The sequence below is a fragment of the Sesamum indicum genome, linkage group LG2 (assembly GCF_026168435.1).
Source record: "Sesamum indicum cultivar Baizhima isolate 11 linkage group LG2, ASM2616843v1, whole genome shotgun sequence".
Lineage (NCBI taxonomy): Eukaryota > Viridiplantae > Streptophyta > Magnoliopsida > Lamiales > Pedaliaceae > Sesamum > Sesamum indicum.
Window position 1 is genome coordinate 1399640 of NC_142658.1, and position 19097 is coordinate 1418736.

General features: G+C 38.2%; 3 protein-coding genes across 5 annotated transcripts; 2 read left to right on the forward strand and 1 right to left on the reverse strand.

Annotated features, from left to right (window-relative positions):
* The first annotated feature begins 427 nt into the window (after positions 1-427).
* On the forward strand, positions 428-5430 carry LOC105176669 (fluoride export protein 1). Of its 2 annotated transcripts, none has more exons than XM_011099546.3 (7): positions 428-625; positions 2675-3069; positions 3202-3276; positions 3457-3555; positions 3646-3838; positions 4004-4428; positions 4509-5430. In XM_011099546.3, the coding sequence occupies exons 2-7, from the start codon at positions 2707-2709 to the stop codon at positions 4725-4727; spliced, it is 1374 nt and encodes a 457-aa protein (XP_011097848.1). In that variant the 5' UTR covers positions 428-625; positions 2675-2706; the 3' UTR covers positions 4728-5430. The 2 variants fall into 2 exon arrangements, with proteins under 2 accessions (XP_011097848.1, XP_020547468.1); XM_020691809.2 differs by lacking the exon at positions 428-625 and adding an exon at positions 760-2178.
* Positions 5431-6285: 855 nt separating this feature from the next.
* On the reverse strand, positions 6286-7676 carry FLS1 (flavonol synthase 1). The gene is made up of 3 exons (XM_011099566.3): positions 7166-7676; positions 6758-7085; positions 6286-6664 (listed from the first exon to the last, which is right to left on the reverse strand). The coding sequence occupies exons 1-3, from the start codon at positions 7636-7638 to the stop codon at positions 6452-6454; spliced, it is 1014 nt and encodes a 337-aa protein (XP_011097868.1). The 5' UTR covers positions 7639-7676; the 3' UTR covers positions 6286-6451.
* Positions 7677-11335: 3659 nt separating this feature from the next.
* Positions 11336-13570, forward strand: LOC105176688 (chaperone protein dnaJ A7A, chloroplastic). 2 transcript variants are annotated; one of them, XM_011099579.3, is made up of 4 exons: positions 11336-11686; positions 12000-12050; positions 12163-12243; positions 12367-13570. In XM_011099579.3, exons 1-4 carry the CDS (start codon positions 11666-11668, stop codon positions 13219-13221), a joined length of 1008 nt encoding a protein of 335 aa, XP_011097881.2. In that variant the 5' UTR covers positions 11336-11665; the 3' UTR covers positions 13222-13570. The 2 variants fall into 2 exon arrangements, with proteins under 2 accessions (XP_011097881.2, XP_088733959.1); XM_088877833.1 differs by having other exon boundaries at positions 11336-11632; positions 12002-12050.
* The last annotated feature ends 5527 nt before the right edge of the window (positions 13571-19097 follow it).

Below are 19097 nucleotides of genomic sequence, written 5' to 3' on the forward strand. Positions count from 1 at the left end.
TTAAATTGAGCTTGCACAAATTTAGATTATTAAATGTGATAGTCTTGTGGTGTAATTTTGGAATATAATTTAAAGAAATTTAGTTAATTAAATGATAAATATATTATATTTATTTTGTGATTTATTCAGTTGAGCCGAAATTAATTTGAATAATTTTTTTTAATACAGTGTATGCAAGAGCCGCATGGAACAACTCACTCAACTCTCTCTCTCTCTCTCACATCAATGAATGGTAAATGGGACAACTCACTTAGTCAACTCTCTCTCTCTCATCAATGAATGATAAATGGGACAACTCAGTTAGTCAACTCTCTCTCTCATCAATGAATGATAAATCTAACAAAACGTCAAACTATCCGGAGGCAAGTCATATACAAGTGATTGCCATTCATTCTACGTCAACAATAACAACCCCCCGTTTTTGCATATTCTGACCCCTCCCCCCCCGCCCCTCTGCATTCACAATTTCAATGCCCACACATTTCGTACACAAGCTTCGTATTCCTAATCCCAGGTTTAAAACCCCACTACCCCCCTCTGGTTCTCCTTCTCCAGAGAGGATAGCTGTTCGGTCTTTGTGTCTTTTTAATTCTAGTCCCGTTCTCAAGAAGTCGTCTTCTTCAAGGTACACTCTCTCTACTTTCTTGTTCTCTTTATGCGTATGTACTTTTTTTCTTTCTTTGGATTCTTTGTGAGAACTCTTGAAATGATTACATATAGCTGAACTGGGGGCCTATTAGTTTTAGTGCAGCCCAACGTGGGACGTTCTCTTTTTTCCATAATTACGTTTTGAGGTTATTGAAAATGAAAAGGTCTGTGAAAAAGAGAGCTTTTTGATGTGATTCTTGAGGGTCCTTTGAGTTTCTATGTTTCTTTATTTATTAGCTTTAATCTTTATGCATGAAGACAGATACTTGACTGGTTGTGTGGTTTCCCACATAAAGTTCAAAGTGGTGGAAGACATGACTCTCTCACTCTAATTTGAAAATGTTCATAAGTCTCTTTCAGAAAACACCTTTTCACCTCTATAAATGGACTTTGTGATATCTTGCATTTATTTTCTTGATGTTGTTTGTGTACTTATTCCTTGTTTTCAGTTTCCTGCTCTTCTTTACTTTTCAAAAGCCATCACGGACGCACTGTTTTCAGTGGCCCGCGATTATTTAATTCTATTTCCAGATTTCCAAGGTTATCGTTGTGCTTACCAAGAAACTCTACTGCTTCTTTATAGAACAGAAATTCAGATTTGTTTTTGGCTCTTTCCTTCTTCTGGTCCTGTGCAACAATTTTCTAAATCAATCCGAGAAACTGTTTTAAACACCGTGATAGCATTTAACTCAATATGGTATTAGTTGTTTATCAAACAATTATCAACCTGTTTGATTGTTTCTTTATCATTTGGAATATATCTTGGAATGACTAATCAGATGTTGGTTTAATCTTTCTGTCTAGCACTCAAGCTTCTTGGATAGTAATTTTTTTTTCTTTAACAGAAAATAAATAAGCCTTCTGTTAATGGAACAAAAAGTCTAGTAGACAAGGGTTTTGATGTGCCCCAACTGTAAAAATTTCACAAGAAAAAGGAGGTTGATGTGGTGTTGACCTGTGGAGATTTGTTTCAAAAACCAATCGACTAAAGCATTTGTAGAATTTCTTACTCAAGCTATGCAGTGGCTCCAAGATACATAAGTATGGTATTCTAGACAGAACAATTTCTATTGGAGAATTCAGGCTCTTCCACAGACATGATCTTGTAACCTATGTGCAGGCTTGACAGTATAATTTTTACTCTGTAAATTGTAAAACGTCTGTGCATTGACAAACCTAATTGTCGTTGGTCTAGTATTATGCATAACCAGAAGTGACTCTGGTATACTGGCTCCACATGCAACATTATTAGTATAAATTGGAAGTTTATGCCATATGTTGTTCTGGAGACCATACAGAATAATTTCACATGGCAAGATATCGGTATTACATTTCTGCCAATACAGTATTAAATCATTAGGCCATTCTGTGTTATTGCCTTCTGGTGGGCTTGTTAAGGAAGTTATAACTAACAGTCTAAAAGTATAGATTTGCAGGAGTACGGGATGTTTGAGTCTAAAGGACTCTTGATTTTTCACTTGCATGGTTCTACACATAATGTCGAAAGAGAATGATACCCAGAGCTCATAGGTTGATAGCCACTTTTTATTCATAAATGGGCTATTGATTCTTGCTTTTATAACTGAACATTAAGCTATAAATTTGATAGATACTATATTTTTGCACCTTCCTGCAATAATTTGTCAGATCACATGGTTGATTTGTAATAATTATTATTTGGTTGCTTTGTTGTCTTGTTTTGTTTTTTAGTATTCTGTCGAAGGACTTGTCTCTTTCATATATTCTGTTTTTTTAGTTCAATAACTCAATTATTTTTGCTTTCCTCTAGCGCCAAATTTTCCTAACCATGTTACAGATAAGTATTATTGACGTTCTTTTACAAATTTATTATTTTTGCTTTGGCATCTTGTAACAAATTCAACAACGACATTCTTTTGGAGCCTTGGTTTCAGATTGGAAAAATGGAGTAGTTAGCTACGGCTTATAGTTGGACATATGTGCTTGCATCATAGTGATTAATAATTAGAATACAGTCAATTGAAATGAAATTTCTCTATCTTGCCAGCTCAAGTCTCCGATTTCAACCAGAAAAGAATTATGGATCATCAATATCAGGAATTAGAATCTAGAAGAAGTGGTTCCTTTGGTCGTTTGAGTCATGCCAGTTCTTCAAGGAGGCGCTCTTTCAGTATATCATTTACTTCGTCCGCACAAAATGATGATGCCGTTGAAAGTGAGTCTGTCTCTGAAGCTGGGGATATCGGGGATAGGGCACTTCACAGCAACAGAATCAGTGAAAGTGGGAGGAGTATTTTCTCCTTGGATAATGTGGCAGAAAATGGAATTGTCGTTCCTATTCCAGAGGACACTAATACTTCTTTCCCAGTGACTCCATCAGCTTTGGAAAACATATCTCCCCTTTCTCTTGATGCAATTATTCAATCTGGAGAAAAAAAGAAAGTGTGTTTTTTCTTTTGCCCTCTACCGTGCATCGGTTTTTCGAATTTAGTGCTATTGCAGGACTTATTGCAAAGTTTTTTAACTTTTCGTATGTTGATCAGGTGATTTACATTCTTTCTGGCTTCTTTGCAGGATGAGAAAGAAGTTCCTTGGTTGTTGGAGTACATTACATGTCTGCTTTCTCTTGCTGTATTTGGAATTCTAGGGGTAATCTACTAAACCCCGTTCTGTATATGGATGGTTCCTAGAATTGGTGGCTTACATCACCCTTACTAAATAATACAGTTAATATCTGCAGATGGATATACGAATTCTGAATGATCATACGTCTCTTTCAGTGTGTTTTGTACCATTGTAAGTTTCTTTTCCTTATGATATCTCGGTCAGGTTCTAGCTAGATATGGCCTCCAGAAACTGTTTGGACCTGAGGTAGTTGGTGCAACAAGTGATGGGAGCTACATGTATCTTGATCTCCCTTCGAATATGGTTGCCCTCTAGCTCCTATATGCTCCATGTTTCTGTATGGTGATTCTGTTGATACTGTGCTGTATTTGATGCTAATGTCTACTCTTGCAGGTTGGTTCATTTCTGATGGGATGGTTAGGAGTTGTTTTCAAAGGAGACCTTTTGAAAATTTCAGATCAGTTAGCTATTGGTTTGACAACTGGTTTCCTTGGAAGCCTTACAACTTTCAGTGGTTGGAACCAAAAGATGCTTGACCTCAGCGTTGAAGGTCGATGGGTCTTTGCTGTGCTTGGCATTCTTATAGGTAATTATACTTCAAAAGTATTAAGGGAAGAATTTTTCAAGCTCATATGATACAAGACTGGTTCCTTATTGATCTTTTCATAATGGAAAGCCGTGCACACGTTCTTTGTTCTTGTTATGGTTGACATGTTTTAATCTTGTCATTGAACTTTTTGCATCTTTCCAGGCTTGTTTCTGGTTGCCTATTCCATCGTTTTTGGGATTGAGACTGCCAAGGGGTTCAAATGGGTTTACAGACAATCAAATATGAGATCCTTCTGTGCCATTAGTAATTGCTTTCGTGCTTGTATTTCAAATACGTACCGCTGTGTCTTGACATTTATGGTGATGCTTTTGTTGATGCTGGGCCTCTTATGGGGTATATTTGGAAGTCTAGAGAAGGATGAGTTTAACACTGGTAGCAGTGAGGCTCAGTTGTTCTTAGCTTGCATGGTTGGACCTTTTGGTGTCTGGATTAGGTGGTTCTTGGCTCGTCTTAATGGGCGTGGCCTAGGAAAAAACGGCATGGTAAAATGGATGCCCTTTGGGACTCTTGCTGCCAATGTTCTTGCAGCCTGTGTTATGGCTGCACTCGCCACACTGAAGAAAGCGGTAAGGATCGAGTATAATGGGAATTAGCACCAAAGTAACATAATATTTATTGCGTTAACACTGAGTCTTTTTCTTCGCAGGTTAAATCTACGAACTGTAACACTGTTGCATCCGGGATCCAATTCGGACTACTTGGTTGTCTAAGTACGGTTTCAACTTTCATTGCTGAATTCCATGCGATGAGAGAAAGCACACATCCATGGAGGGCTTATGCTTATGCATCAATTACATTTTCAATCTCATTTGCACTGGGAACTCTTATGTACTCTGTGCCCGTCTGGGCCAGGGGCTACAATTAGACAAGATCACCAGGCTTCACTGTCTTTCTAAGTCGCTGCAAGCAAAGATCTTGTGTGACAGTGGCATCACTATTGTCGGTCAGTCCGACTCAGTCATTAACAAGATTGGTGCCAGCTTCACTGCAGTAAACCATACTGAACTTGAAGTTGCAACTAAACCAGCAGCTGGCATTACAAGATGCGGATAAATCTTGTTGCAGGAAATGCCCTTGTTCGTATAAATTCCGTGGGGAATAGCTGCACCCGATATATTGGCATTTACAGAACATAGTCTTCTGTCCCTAGGACATAACATACTTCTTACAAGGCCTTATTCCCTCCTCCAGTTTATGAAAAGGGCGGTTTCAACTTCCATATGGAGTACTGCACCACGGTTGTTCTTCCTTGTCCCTGTTCATAGTGTTGAATGATTTTCAACCCAAGTACTTCTTGGTTTTGTTCAGGATCTGTGAACTCTGCACTAGTAAAATATACTCTTGTCGCATTGTGTCGGAATTGTTTTTCTAAGGTTAAATACAATTTATCTCCATATGATATGTAAATGAGCATAAAAATTTCATGTAAATCAATAGTTTAGATAGAGTGTAATTTGCTTAATTTTCAAAACACAGGAAAAAATTTGTTAATTTTTTTTTCAGAAATTTTTGTACTCGTTTCTCGTATTCTAGAAAGTTAAATTGCATAGTTCCCGTTTTTTTATAAATAGTACTAAATATTATCATTTTTGTTTTAAGATTCATGTGGTAATCAAATTAATTTTTCTAGATATGTAATGCTTCTTTGAGACAAGCATATGTTTATGAATATTATCAAACTTTAATTTCTTTAAAGGAAAAGTTTCGTTTTTGTTTTTTTTATATTTTTATCCATAACAGAAATTAATTTAGTTAAATAAAAAAAATTAAAGAAATTTTTAAATGAATTCATATTTTTATATATACTAGAATAATATTAAATTCACCAAAACCCTGTCGGTGGAGTTAAATATAAGACGGAACAAACTTATATATAATTTTTGATCTGACGGGGATGTATTTGCTTATGTCAAACCTCTGGGGATGTTGATGTAATTTATCCTATATATAAATATACAATATAGATACAAATATTATAGATATAGATCTAGATGTAAAGTACCTTTTTTGCCCTTGTACCAATGCGATTGTCAACTTAAATAGATTTTATAAGCTTCTCAATATCCAAATAAAAAAAAACAAATAAGCTTCTCAATATGATACCATAGTTTCCAGATTTACAATACATAATACCCAAATTAAAACCACCACCACAGCGCATAATTTATAAGAGCAATATATATTCAGTAGCCTATAATATATTCTTGATACATCTAGAGCAAAATTGCATTCTGTGTCTTATAAGTGATTAGCTTCTTTGTGATTTAATTTGGTTCAATTGTTTTTTAAATCACTGCATTGTCTTATGTAACTCCAAAAAAATTTCAATTTTAGTCCTAAAAACTTTAATTCCGTTAAATTTCTCATAGAAATAACATGGTCACGATATAAGGTCCGATAATTAAGTTTTGAGAAGATTAAGGTTGTTTTCATAAGAAATTTAATGGAATCAAAGCTTTGGACTAAAATTACAGAATTTTTGCAATTACAATTCGATGTGGTCAGTTCAAAGACAATGAGACGAGGATAGCAAAAACAACTAATTGTGGTACGTAAAATGCAATTTTCGTACGTCCAGGTTTTGTAGGATCACTGGGGAAGCTTGTTGAGCTTACAGTAAACATATTCTTTATATTTCTTGGTCTTATATTTTGTCGGGCTTTGTTCGCTCACAAGCTTTGCAATAGGGCCGATTTCAAGCTCTGTAGGTGGCTCCAGAAACACTGGCCATGACATCCTGGTGCAGTTCTTGTTCACAGTAGTTCTGTGGAACACAGCCTTGTAGTTTCCATTACTCAGTATCTGTCGATAGGAAGAGCCAGCGTGCATGAACCGATATTTAACCCGGCAAAATCATCTTGAAATCATGACAAAAAGCTAAGTGAGCAGACGTACCTCAATCTGGTCTCCTATGTGCACGATGAGGGCATTGGGAATGTACCTGACATCATACCAGTGACCATCTCTAAAAACTTGGAGCCCCTGAACTTGGTTAGGCACGAGGATGGTGAGACCCGACATGTCGGTGTGAGCCACCACTCCGAGGGCCAGGTCGGGCCGGGGACACGGCGGATAGTAGTTTATCTTCATTAGAAATACGGTGTCTTCTCCCCCCATAGCCACCTTCATTTCTTGCTCTTCCAGCCCTAGCCCTAGTGACAGCCACTTTATCAACTTATCATACACCTCTCTCAGCCTCTCACAGTACGCTTCATTTGCTTCTCTGCCATATAATCATCATGTTTTCTTACCAATTCCCAAATCTTTAAGGAAAAATACTTTAGTACTGAATCAACCACTGACCTGTAAGAAGGTGGATTCTTGGGCCAAAACCTGTAGTTGATAGCAGCAGGTGGCCATATCTTGTGAAACAAATGATCCACCCAACCCTTCTTGCCCTCCACCTCTTTCTGCAGGGTAGTTCCATAGCCTTCAATTCCGGACTCAGGAGTCTTGGCGATCAACTCTCTTTCTGCTCTCGGTAGCTCAAAGAACTCTTGCCCGACTCGTTGCAAATTGGATATGGTTTGATCAGGGATACCATGGTTCACCACCTGGAATATCCCCCAATCCCTACTCGCTTCGCTTATTAGTTCAACAATCATTTTTTCATTGGAATCATCGGTAAGGCCTATGTCGATGACTGGCACCTCTAGAACCACTCCATGCAAGGTGGTGGTGGCCGGCTGCTCGTTTTTTGACCTAATGAATTCAGAAGGAATGGTGTGTGTGTTCTTAGAGAGGGAAGCAATGGATTGCACTCTCTGCACCTCCATTGTTTACTTTGTTTTGTGTTATTGTTGATGTTTTCGGTGTTCCCCTTATAGTAGCAACATATGTATGTTCATAGGTAGGTAGTTGGCATAAATTCTTGCAGGCGTGGTAGATGTGGTCCTAGGACAATACTTGGCAAAAATTCAATTCTCATACTTTAAATTGACAAGATATTATTTTCATTTCTCCTTCACGTACACATAATGTGTATGAAATCAAGTTTTGGACACGTAATGTATATGTACTTGTTATAAGTGAATGTAAGACGGTACCAATTTTCAGGAGTTGAAGTGATGGCGATAGAGGGAGCTAGACGTGGTCCTAGGGACATACATCAACTAGCAGTTAATTCCAACTGATGTAGTTGGGGGTATTTAATGTCATTTTTACAGGGTTAAATACAGTTATCACTTTTAAAGTATTCAGCTCATATTAATTATCTCTATAAAGTATTCAAAACTTTAAAAAAAAAAAACCCTCAATTTTTAATTTTTAAGTTTGAAAAGTTCATTTTACCTCTATAAAAATTACTTTTTGAAACAAAATAAAGTAAGAGGTTTCTAAAATACCAAAATCATCCTTTTTCGATTTTTTTTCTAATTCTAATTTCACTTATTTATCTAACTCTTTGATTTATTTTAGTTTCCCAAAATAAATTTATACATGAATATATATATTTAATTAAAATAATATACAATTTCAAAAGGGCTGATGAACTAATAAAAAATACAATCAATATATATTTATATATGGTAATTATATGTATGTATAAATTTATTTTACTTGGTTTGACAAATAAATAAAATTAAAAGAAAATGAACCCCAGGTACTTTAGGATTACAAAAATAAAAAGAATTCGATCAACAAATAAAACTAGAATTAGACAAAGCTTCGACAAATTATGATTTTGGCATTTTAGATATTTTTTTCACAAAGCAATTTTTATAAGGTAACTTTCAAACTTAAAAATTAAAGATCGGGGTTTTGTTTGAAGGTTTTAATATTTTAAGTAGATAATTGATATGGAGTTGATACTTTAAGAATGATAACTGTATTTAATCCATTTTTATATTATATTTTTACATTTTGATATCTTAGTACTTTACTTTTTGAGGTAGTAAACAAATCTTGTAAGTTTTTAATTTTTTGTTATTTTGATCTTTTAATTCCAAGCTTAATTTTGTTGTCATTAATCAATTTAATTGGTCAAAATCGCGAAAAAATAAAATGTAGGATCTATTTTGCTACCCTAGAAAGATAAAAAAACTAAAACGTCATAATGCAAAAAGGATAGGACAAAAAATTTACTTCCATGCTAATAGAAATTGGCCATTGGGAACAAAAGCTCTAAAATTTAGAAAAACACATGCTTTTTTTTCTTGCAATATTTGCAAACTTCGGCGACTAAAAGGCCAAAATCACAAAAAAAATTAAAGTTGCATGACTTATTTTGCTATCCTAAAAAGATAAAAAACTAAACATCAAAATACAAAAAATATATAATGAAAATTGCATTTAAGCTGTAGTTGGGGCATATATAGGAGACCTTATATTTCAAATTTATATGTTATATTTTATACTTTACTCTATATACACATTATGAGTTTAAGTTTCACGTCAGACGTATATTTAAAAAATAATTATATTTATATTCCTCGATTTATGATTTATTTCCACAAATCATCCTTGTTTTTTACATAATAATTAGAAAAACAAATTCTAACACGCAAAAGATAAGGGTATTTTATGCCACGCTCAATTCCTACCTAATTCTAGAAACGTAATCTTGGGAAACGTTGTATGTGTGTGCGTAATTCGTTTATTTAATTCAATGAGAGAGAAATAAGTAAAATGATCAATAATTTATCAAAATTATTGATAAAATCAAAAGGTCATACATAAAAAGTATGAATTTGTGGAAATAATCAAATATATTTTTATCAATAATTCAATAACATATTTTATCAATTAAATAAATTATTTTAAAATCCTTACACTCAATGAATATTATATAGATACATATATATATATATATATATATTCTGAATAAATAACATATAAAGTAGTTGGGATTGAAAAGACTGCACTTTATGATATGGGATGTCCCATTTCCCAATGTTGTCGGACGATGAGAAGTTGTTCCGAGCTAACTTGTTTGTTCGGATCATTTAAGACTGGTAGTTGGAGTTTCAAACCCATTTATTTTAATTTTGCAAATATTTACGATTTCTAATTTTTTACCTCAAAAGTTGGAAAAGAACAAAAAATGCAGTAAAAAAAAATAAAAACTACATAGACCGAATCAAATACAATGTGATGGTAATTTTAACAAAAGGATGAAATAAAAATTTTATCTATGAGAGGTCAAAATTATGACCAAGTAAAAGTTTATAGTTTATGAGAGGATTTTTCAGTGTGTATGAGAGGTCAAAATTACTGAATAGTAACTTTGTGTAAAAAATAATATTTTGAGTATTTACAGTGGTGTTAGAAATTATGTAGTGTGGTGGGTGTATGTATAATATATAAAATTACTTTTTTGCCCTTATGAATAGAAGGTGCAATACCAATATCTACATCAAAATACATAACTACAAATGTAATATACTTATTATGTGTTATTGTACAGTTTAAGAAGAATAATCGATCGCATGATAAATATAGTATACTTAAAATGTAATTGATTGGGTTCAACCAGACTTAGTTTGTGAAAACATAATTTCTCTTACGTAACAAACAAATTAACCTTTTAACTTTCTAAACTATCAGAACTTAAATATACAATTAATTTATAAAAAAAAAATAAAACACGAAAAACGTACATCTAGTCCACACTACTATAAGCCTACAGTGGTGGTCCTAATATATATATTAGATACATAAAATAAACAAAAAATATGAACTTAATTAATTAATCACTGGGGAAGATTGTTGAGCTTGCAATTAACATAATCACTAAATTTCTTGGTCTTATATTTGGGTGGATTTTGTTCAGAAATAAGGTTAGGATGTGGTCCGATTTCAAGATGTGGTGGTGGCTCCATGAACACCGGCCAAGACATCCTCGTCTTCTCCTTGTTCACTGCTGACCTGTGAAACACCGCCTTGTATTTTCCATTGCTCAGTATCTACCACCAAAATTAATTACCCTTTCATTAATTATTAATACACACATCATTCATTAATTAATTATCTAACTAGTGTACTAATTAATGACAATGTTAATGGTGTGAATTGATTAATTACTAATTACCTAACTAGTGTACTAATTAATGATAATGTTAATGGTGTGAATAATTAATTAATTAATTAAAGACATTGATTATCAACATGTACTTCTTCTAAGGGTGTCCGTATTTTGATCAATCGAATCGAAATCAAGACTTCATTCTCCAAATAGGGAAATTGAGTATGAATTTGTTTCACGAGATATAAAATTTATTGTTGTATATTGAGATACTTTTTAGCCTATTGGAATTGTTTTTTTTGTTGCAAACTGTTTTTCGTTTTCTACTATGTTGTATCTTCTACTCTATTCAATCTGTACATGCCACGTGTATAAAATCTTTCTCTAAATAAAATACATGATGTCATCTTTATACACGTGACATATATATGTTGAATAGAGTAGGAGATGAAATACGATTTGCAATAGAAAATCCAATGCATACAAATAAGGAGATTGTAAGAAAATTAATACATTAGAAATGTGAGATGTAAAAAACATAACTCAATTTGGTCCCCAATGTGGATGATTAGGGCATTAGGAATATAGGCAACATCGTACCAATTTTCATCTTGAAAGACTTGGAGTCCCTGAACTTGGTTTGGTACTAAGATAGTGATGGCGCAGAGGTCAGTGTGGGCAGGAACCCCGAGAGCCAAGTCCGGGCGGGGGCACGGCGGATAGTAGTTTATCTTCATGTTGTAGTTCAACTCCTCCCCTCCTATGGTCGTCTTCAGATCCTCCGCCGCCAGCCCCACTCCCACTGACAGGCATCTCAACAGCTTGTTCACTACTTCGTGCAGATGTTTTGCATACTCTTCTGGAGGAAATTATCATAATTTCTCTAATCATTTTCCTGTTTTGCTATCTTATGCTAAAAAGAGAATAGGAAAAACCTTATAAACCAGGTTCTTGGGTACTAGGTGTTTTCAAAGTCGTGAAACATGGCATTAGTTTTGCTGATAATACTGCATGTAACTGCTACTCTCTCTAAATCTAGCAAAGCACCATCAGGTCACAGAGGAGTTTCATCTCTGTCTTTAAGAACATGTGAATTTTACTTTGACCAACATGCATATCATGTGAAAGAACCACCATTTAAAATGCTAGTTTTGAAAATATTTCATCTCAAACTGCAGAGAAACTGGAGCGGAAGAAAAATTTAAGGAGATTAGCAATGCTTATGAGGTAGAATAGTTTGACTGCTGAAAGATGTAAATGTTTTATTACTGTTTACTGACTACCGAGCATGCTACTTGAAGCATAGAACGGGATAAATTAATTACAAACTGTGTAACAGGTTTTATCAGATGATGAGAAACGTTCCATTTATGACAAGTATGGGGAGGCTGGACTAAAAGGCGCTGGAATGGGCATGGGGGTAAGTCTTTCTGCTAATCGGAGACTGAAAATCATAGGATGATGTGAAATTTAAAAAGTACTGGCTCCTGAGTACCGGTTACTTCTGTGTTGAAACTTTCTAACATCAGCTCTCCAATTACAGGATTTCAGCAACCCATTTGATCTGTTTGAGTCATTATTTGAAGGCATGGGAGGCATGGGCGGAATGGGCGGCATGGGAGGAAGAGGGTCTCGCAACCGAGCAACAGAAGGTGAAGATCAGGTCTATAATCTGGTTCTAAATTTCAAAGAAGCTGTATTTGGTGTCGAGAAAGAGATTGAAATAGCCCGTCTGGAGAGCTGCAGCACATGTGATGGATCAGGGGCAAAACCAGGAACAAAGCCATCTAGATGTAGCACATGTGGTGGTCAAGGGCAAGTCGTCTCATCAGCAAGGACTCCTTTGGGTGTCTTCCAACAAGTGATGACATGTTCCACCTGTGGGGGAACTGGAGAAATCTCCACTCCTTGCAACCCATGCAGCGGCGATGGCCGAGTAAGGAAGTCAAAGCGTATTAGCTTGAAAGTTCCAGCTGGGGTGGATTCTGGGAGTCGTTTGAGGGTCCGTTCCGAAGGTAATGCGGGACGGAGAGGTGGCCCCCCAGGAGATCTTTTTGTTATCATAGATGTTCTTCCTGATCCGGTTTTGAAACGTGACGATACAAACATCCTCTACACTTGCAAGGTTTCTTATATAGATGCCATCTTAGGAACAACAATGAAGGTGCCTACAGTAGATGGGATGGTAGACCTCAAAATTCCAGCGGGTACCCAACCCGGCACAACCCTCGTTATGGCCAAAAAAGGGGTACCCCTTCTGAACAAAAGTAATATGAGGGGCGACCAGCTGGTTAAGGTGCAAGTTGAGATTCCAAAACGACTAAGCGGTGAAGAGAGAAAGCTGATTGAAGAACTTGCCAACCTAAACAAGGCCAAGGCTCCTAACAGTAGAAGATAGCTGGAGCTTACAGGTTTTCTACCCTTATGATTTACTTTTTCTGTGCATCAGTGTCTGATGATTTATCCCAAAATTTGTAGCCCTTAGAGTCTACATTGAGACCATGGCCAATGTGCTCGAGGCTGAATGCAGCATTTGAAATTTTGAGGATTGGTTTGTGTCATATTACAATATTTATACAGAAAAGTGAGTATAGGGAGATGCCTTCGTAGTATTCTTATGGAAGTAAACAGTCCATACTTCAATATTTTTGACCATTATTTAATTGTGGTATCATGTAATAACAACTGTAAGTGGCACAAAATCTTTTCTGATTGATTAAATTTCTCATTTCCTTGCTCCACTTTTATCCTGATGCATCACTATTTCTTTCTACTGGTTTCCACAGATGTTAAGAAATGCAAAATTTTTCAGTTTTTCAGTCTCTCCATTTCATTCTATTTTCATTTACTGTGTGTTTACGGCAATGAAAAATGGTTCGGCCCAATGGTTGTTCTGGGCCACTCTGAAATTACAAACTTCTTATGGGCCTGTTAGCAGGCCTTGAAATTGCCCAAACTGACCTTGAAGAATGAGACTGTTAGACAGCTTGTCACAAGGGCTTCCGCAGCAGAAATAATATTGCCGCTTGCTGTGCGGATTGATTCCTACACGCCAATCAGCCTTTAGTAACACTGACATCAATAAACGCAAAAATGCAGATTTTACAGCTAAAACGTCCAAATTTGCATTTCAATGCAAGGACATAGTGAACCCTTACTAACTCTACAAAAATGTGCAAGTCTTGGCCAATTAATATGAGATACATTAGGTTTGCAATCTACATCTCCAATTGTTAGGAAAACTACCAAGAAGTCGTCTAGAATTGCCCTAGCTTTCTTGGAAATAACTCCCAGGCTGGTTCACTTCTATTAACCTAGGAGAACCGACCTGTTTTTTATGAGCTAAGGGCATATGGGAGGTCGCTGATAGGCTGTTAGATGATCTACTAGAAGAACTATCAGATGAACTAAAACTACCTAACTTAGAATCTAAAGGCATAATTGAAAAGAGGAGGTCGCAAGGAAGTACCTGGGTTTGAACTCAAGTAGATCAGATCGCTAGTAGAGGGAAGAGGTTGCACTCAGAGAGGTTGAGATCACGAGTGAAGGGCGAATTTATAGTCAAACTCCTCTCTATTTATAGGGGTAAACTCATGGAGATTCGCACCAGGATCAACGGTCGGATGCTGAGGTAGCAGGAATGATCTAAAGGCTGAGTCGAGAGTCTCTTGCTCTACACACTAAGAGAAGTAGGGGAATAATGATGTGGGTAAAACCCTAAATTATCACAAAAGGATAATTTTGCCCCTGAGACTGACAAAATTACAAGTTTACCGATAAGATCTACCCGACCCGACCCGGCAACTCGAGACACGTGGAAGACACACAATGGACCGACCAGACTGTTAGGAAATGGATCGGGTTAAGATGGATAACAGGTGGAATATGAAGGCGATAAAAGACACACGAATTTGTTAGCCCAGTTTGGATATAAATCCTACGTCTGGGGGCGATACCAAGCCAGGAGAAAACACTCAAAGAGGAGAAAAATTGAGGAGTACAACACACACACACTTGTATGCAAGTCTTCACCACACGTGAAAGACAACACTCACCCTCGTCTCAACTCTTTCTTTTCTCTCTACTCTATTCTACTCTACTCTACAAAACAATGCTAATAAGAGTAGTATATATATAGCCATGACTTATCATTTTTCCAACTCAACTTGGGATTTCTAAGTTGAATCGGGTTATCCTTCTCCAACTCAACTTTGAATCGGGTTATCCTTCTCCAACTCAACTTGGAATTTCTAAGTTGAATCAGGTTATCCTTTTCTTTTTCAAATCAATCTTCACAACTTAACAATCTCCCACTTGAAGATTGATTAGCTTTTCTCCACTTCTTTCTTGGTACCGCTGGGTTTGTCCACTCTAGTCATCAATGCCAGTCGAAGCCGTACACAGCTTCAACTTCTCCATCGCAACCGCCTTGGTCAGCATGTCCGAAAGATTCTTTTCTCCTTGGATCTTCTCCAGCTGCAGTGCCTTCTTCTCCAGAAGTTGTCGGATAAAATGGTACTTGATCTCGATGTGCTTTGTCCGCGAATGGAACGCGGGATTCTTTGCTAGATGAATCGCACTCTGGCTATCGCTATAAAGAATCACATCTGCCTGAGGTTTCCCTAATTCACCCAAGAAGTGTTGCAGCCAAATGAGCTCCTTAGCCGCCTCAGTAACTGCCGCGTACTCAGCTTCCGTCGTGGACAGTGTGACAACCTTCTGCAGCTTTGAGACCCAGGATACGGCTGTACCGCCATATGTGAACACGTAGCCTGTAGTGCTCCTCCTTTTGTCATAGTCACTCCCTGCAAAATCAGCGTCAACAAACCCAAACAAGGTAAGCTTGCCCTTACCAAACACCAATGCTCGGTCCTTAGTACCCCTTTAGGTACCTAAGAATCCATTTCACAGCTTCCCAGTGCATCACTCCTGGATTGCTCATAAAACGGCTAACTACTCCCACTGCATGTGCTATATCCGGTCGAGTACAGATCATAGCATACATCAGGCTCCCAATTGCTGAGGCATATGGTGTGACTCTCATCTTTGCACATTCGGAGTCAGTCTGGGGCGAATCACTGTTGGATAGTTTGAACTGATTTCCCAATGGCGTTCCAACCGGTTTTGCATTTTCCATCTTGAATCTGCATAATACCTTCTCAGTATAATCAGATTGAGATAACCATAATTTACCAATACCTTTGTCCCTTGTGATTTTCATGCCCAATATCTGCCTTGCTTCGCCAAGATCTTTCATGTCAAACTTCCTCAATAACTGATCCTTGAGCCTATTGATCTCCTTGACATTTGATCCTGCTATCAACATATCATCAACATACAGGAGTGAATGATAAAAAACTCATCGAACCTCTTCATGTAGCAACAATGATCAGCATTGCATCTAGAGAAACCTATCTCTAGCATGAAGTTGTCAAACTTCCTGTACCACTGCCGCGGAGCCTGTTTCAATCCATACAAGTTTTTCTTCAGGCGACACACCTGCTGATCATCTCCATTATACCCCTCTGGTTGTACCATGTATATTTCCTCCTCAAGATCCCCGTGTAGGAAGGCTGTCTTCACATCCATCTGTTGTAACTCCAAGTTCTCTACCGCTACCATGCTCAACATAAGACGAATAGTAGTTAACTTGACAACAGGTGTAAAAACATCAGTAAAGTCAATACCATATCTTTGTTGGAATCCCTTTACTACGAGTCTTGCCTTGTACCGCTTCTTCCCGTCTGATTCTTCCTTAACCCGATAGACCCATCTGTTCTGTAGGGCCTTCTTTCCTTTTGGGAGTTGACACAATTCCCATGTGTTGTTTTTCTTCAACGAGTTCATCTCGTCGTTCATCGCAAGCTCCCACTTGCTCTTATGGACATCATTGACTGCCTCTGCGTAACATTCGGGTTCTCCACAATCAGACAAAAGCAAGTAATAAAGAGAGGGGGAGTACCTATCTGGGGCCCTTCTCAGCCTCGGTTCTCGACCCAGTGCCAAGGGTGTGCTGCTTTCAGTAATCGGTTCCTCCAATACTGGTTCTGGCTCTATCTCCGTCTGTTCGGTTTCGTCCGTCTGAACTCCCACTGAATCCGTATCTGCTGGTCTCATGATCCCGGAATTTGAAATGTCGAGATCAACAAATTCCCTTTCCTTCTTGTCATCGTCCGGGCTTACCTTCCTGTCGTTGTACATTACATCCTCATTGAATATAACATTCATGCTACGAATTATTTTTCGGTTTTGATCATCCCAGAATCTATACCCAAATTCGTCAGTCCCATACCCAATGAATGTACATTTAATGGACTTAGCATCCAGCTTAGTCCGATCATCGTTCAAAATATAGGCTGAACAACCAAACGTGCGTAAGAAAGAAAGATCCACTTTCTTACCACTCCATACCTCTTCTGGTATCCTGTTGTTCAACGGGACAGAAGGCCCTCGATTGATCAAGAAAGCAGCTGTGTTGACTGCATCTGCCCAAAACATCTTTGGTAGTCCGCTCTTCAATCGCATGCATCTCGCACGCTCATTCAGTGTTCTGTTCATCCTCTCAGCAACGCCATTTTGCTGAGGTGTCCTCGGGATTGTTTTCTGCATTCGGATTCCATGGTCGGCGCAGTAATTCTTGATACCTTCACTGCTGTACTCGCCACCGTTATCCGATTTGAGACATTTCACTTGTAGACCTGTCTCATTTTCCACTAGTGCCCTCCATCTCCTGAATGTATCAAAGGCATCAGATTTTCTTTTTAAGAAATACACCCATACCTTTCTAGTGGAGTCATCGACGAATGTCATGTAGTACGTTGATCCACCAAGAGATGACACTGGTGCTGGCCCCCACAAATCGGTGTGAACAAGCTCCAACTTTTCTTTCCTCGGAGTTCTTCCTGTGGTCAAGAAGCTCACCCGCTTCTGCTTTCCGAACACGCAGTGTTCACAATGACTCACCTCCACCGATTTTAACTCGGGCAACCGTCCTTTCGACTTCAGCACGTTCATTCCTTTCTCGCTCATGTGGCCCAAGCGATTGTGCCACAGGTTAGCCTGCGATACAGTTTCTGCAAAGGGGATGTTTGAACTGGATCCTCCCGCCATGTAGAGCGTTCCCGATTTTAGTCCTCGTGCCAAAGTCATTGCTTCCCGACTGATCTTCCACTTCGCGTCTCCAAACGTCGTGTGGAATCCATCACTATCCAGCTGTCCTACTGAGATCAAGTTCCTCTTCAGTCCTGGTATGTGTCTCACATCATGTAGGGTCCAGCATGACCCATTCGTTGATTTAATCCGCACATCTCCCTTTCCTACAATCTTGAGGGGTTTGTTATCTGCAAGATAAACTAAGCCAAAATCACCTGAGGTGTATGGCTCCATGATGTCTTTGTTGCTGAATGAGTGGAATGAGGCCCCTGAATCCACAATCCAATCATCGGAAGAACTGCTCACACTCAACAAGAGTGCATCCGTGATCTCTTCCGTCGCGGCATTCGCTGTCCGGCCCTCCTTTTCCTTCTTTGGTGCCCAACATTCGCTTTTCATGTGTCCGGGCTTCTCGCAGTTCCAGCACACCATCTCCTTCTTGCCCTTGTTCTTCCCCCTGGACCTTGACCTTCCACGGTATTTACCTCGTGTGTCAGGTCTCCCTCTGGACTTTGTATGTAGTGCAGAGCCAGATGATCCACCCGTTTGCTTTCTACGGGTTTCCTCGTTCAACATCATGTCCCTGATGTTGTCGAACTTCATCTTCTCCTTCCCAGACGAAGTGCTCACCGAAGTAACAACCACATCCCAACTGTCAGGTAAAGATGAAAGCAAAATTAACGCTTTTACCTCATCGTCAAACACGATATCCATAGACGCCAGCTGTGTCGTGAGTTGGTTGAAGTCATTGAGGTGATCGGCCACCGACTTCCTCTCCTCCATCTGCAACCTGAATAGTTTTTTCATCAGCATTACCTTATTCATTGCTGAGGGTTTCTCGTACATATCGGCAAGAGTCTGTAGGACTTCCTTCGTGCTCTTTGCTCCCTTCACATGATAGGCGACATTCCGAGAGAGCGACAGGATTATTGCGCTCATCACCTTTCGATCGAGCACCTTCCATTCTTCATCACTCTTCTTCTCGGACTTCTCTGCAAGTGGTTCGTACAGGTCCTTCCCATACAGGTAGGCCTCCATCTGCATACGCCAAAACCCAAAGTCGGAACCATTGAACCGTTCGACTGGAAACTTTCCCTCCATCTTAACTCCTTGAACCAGGCT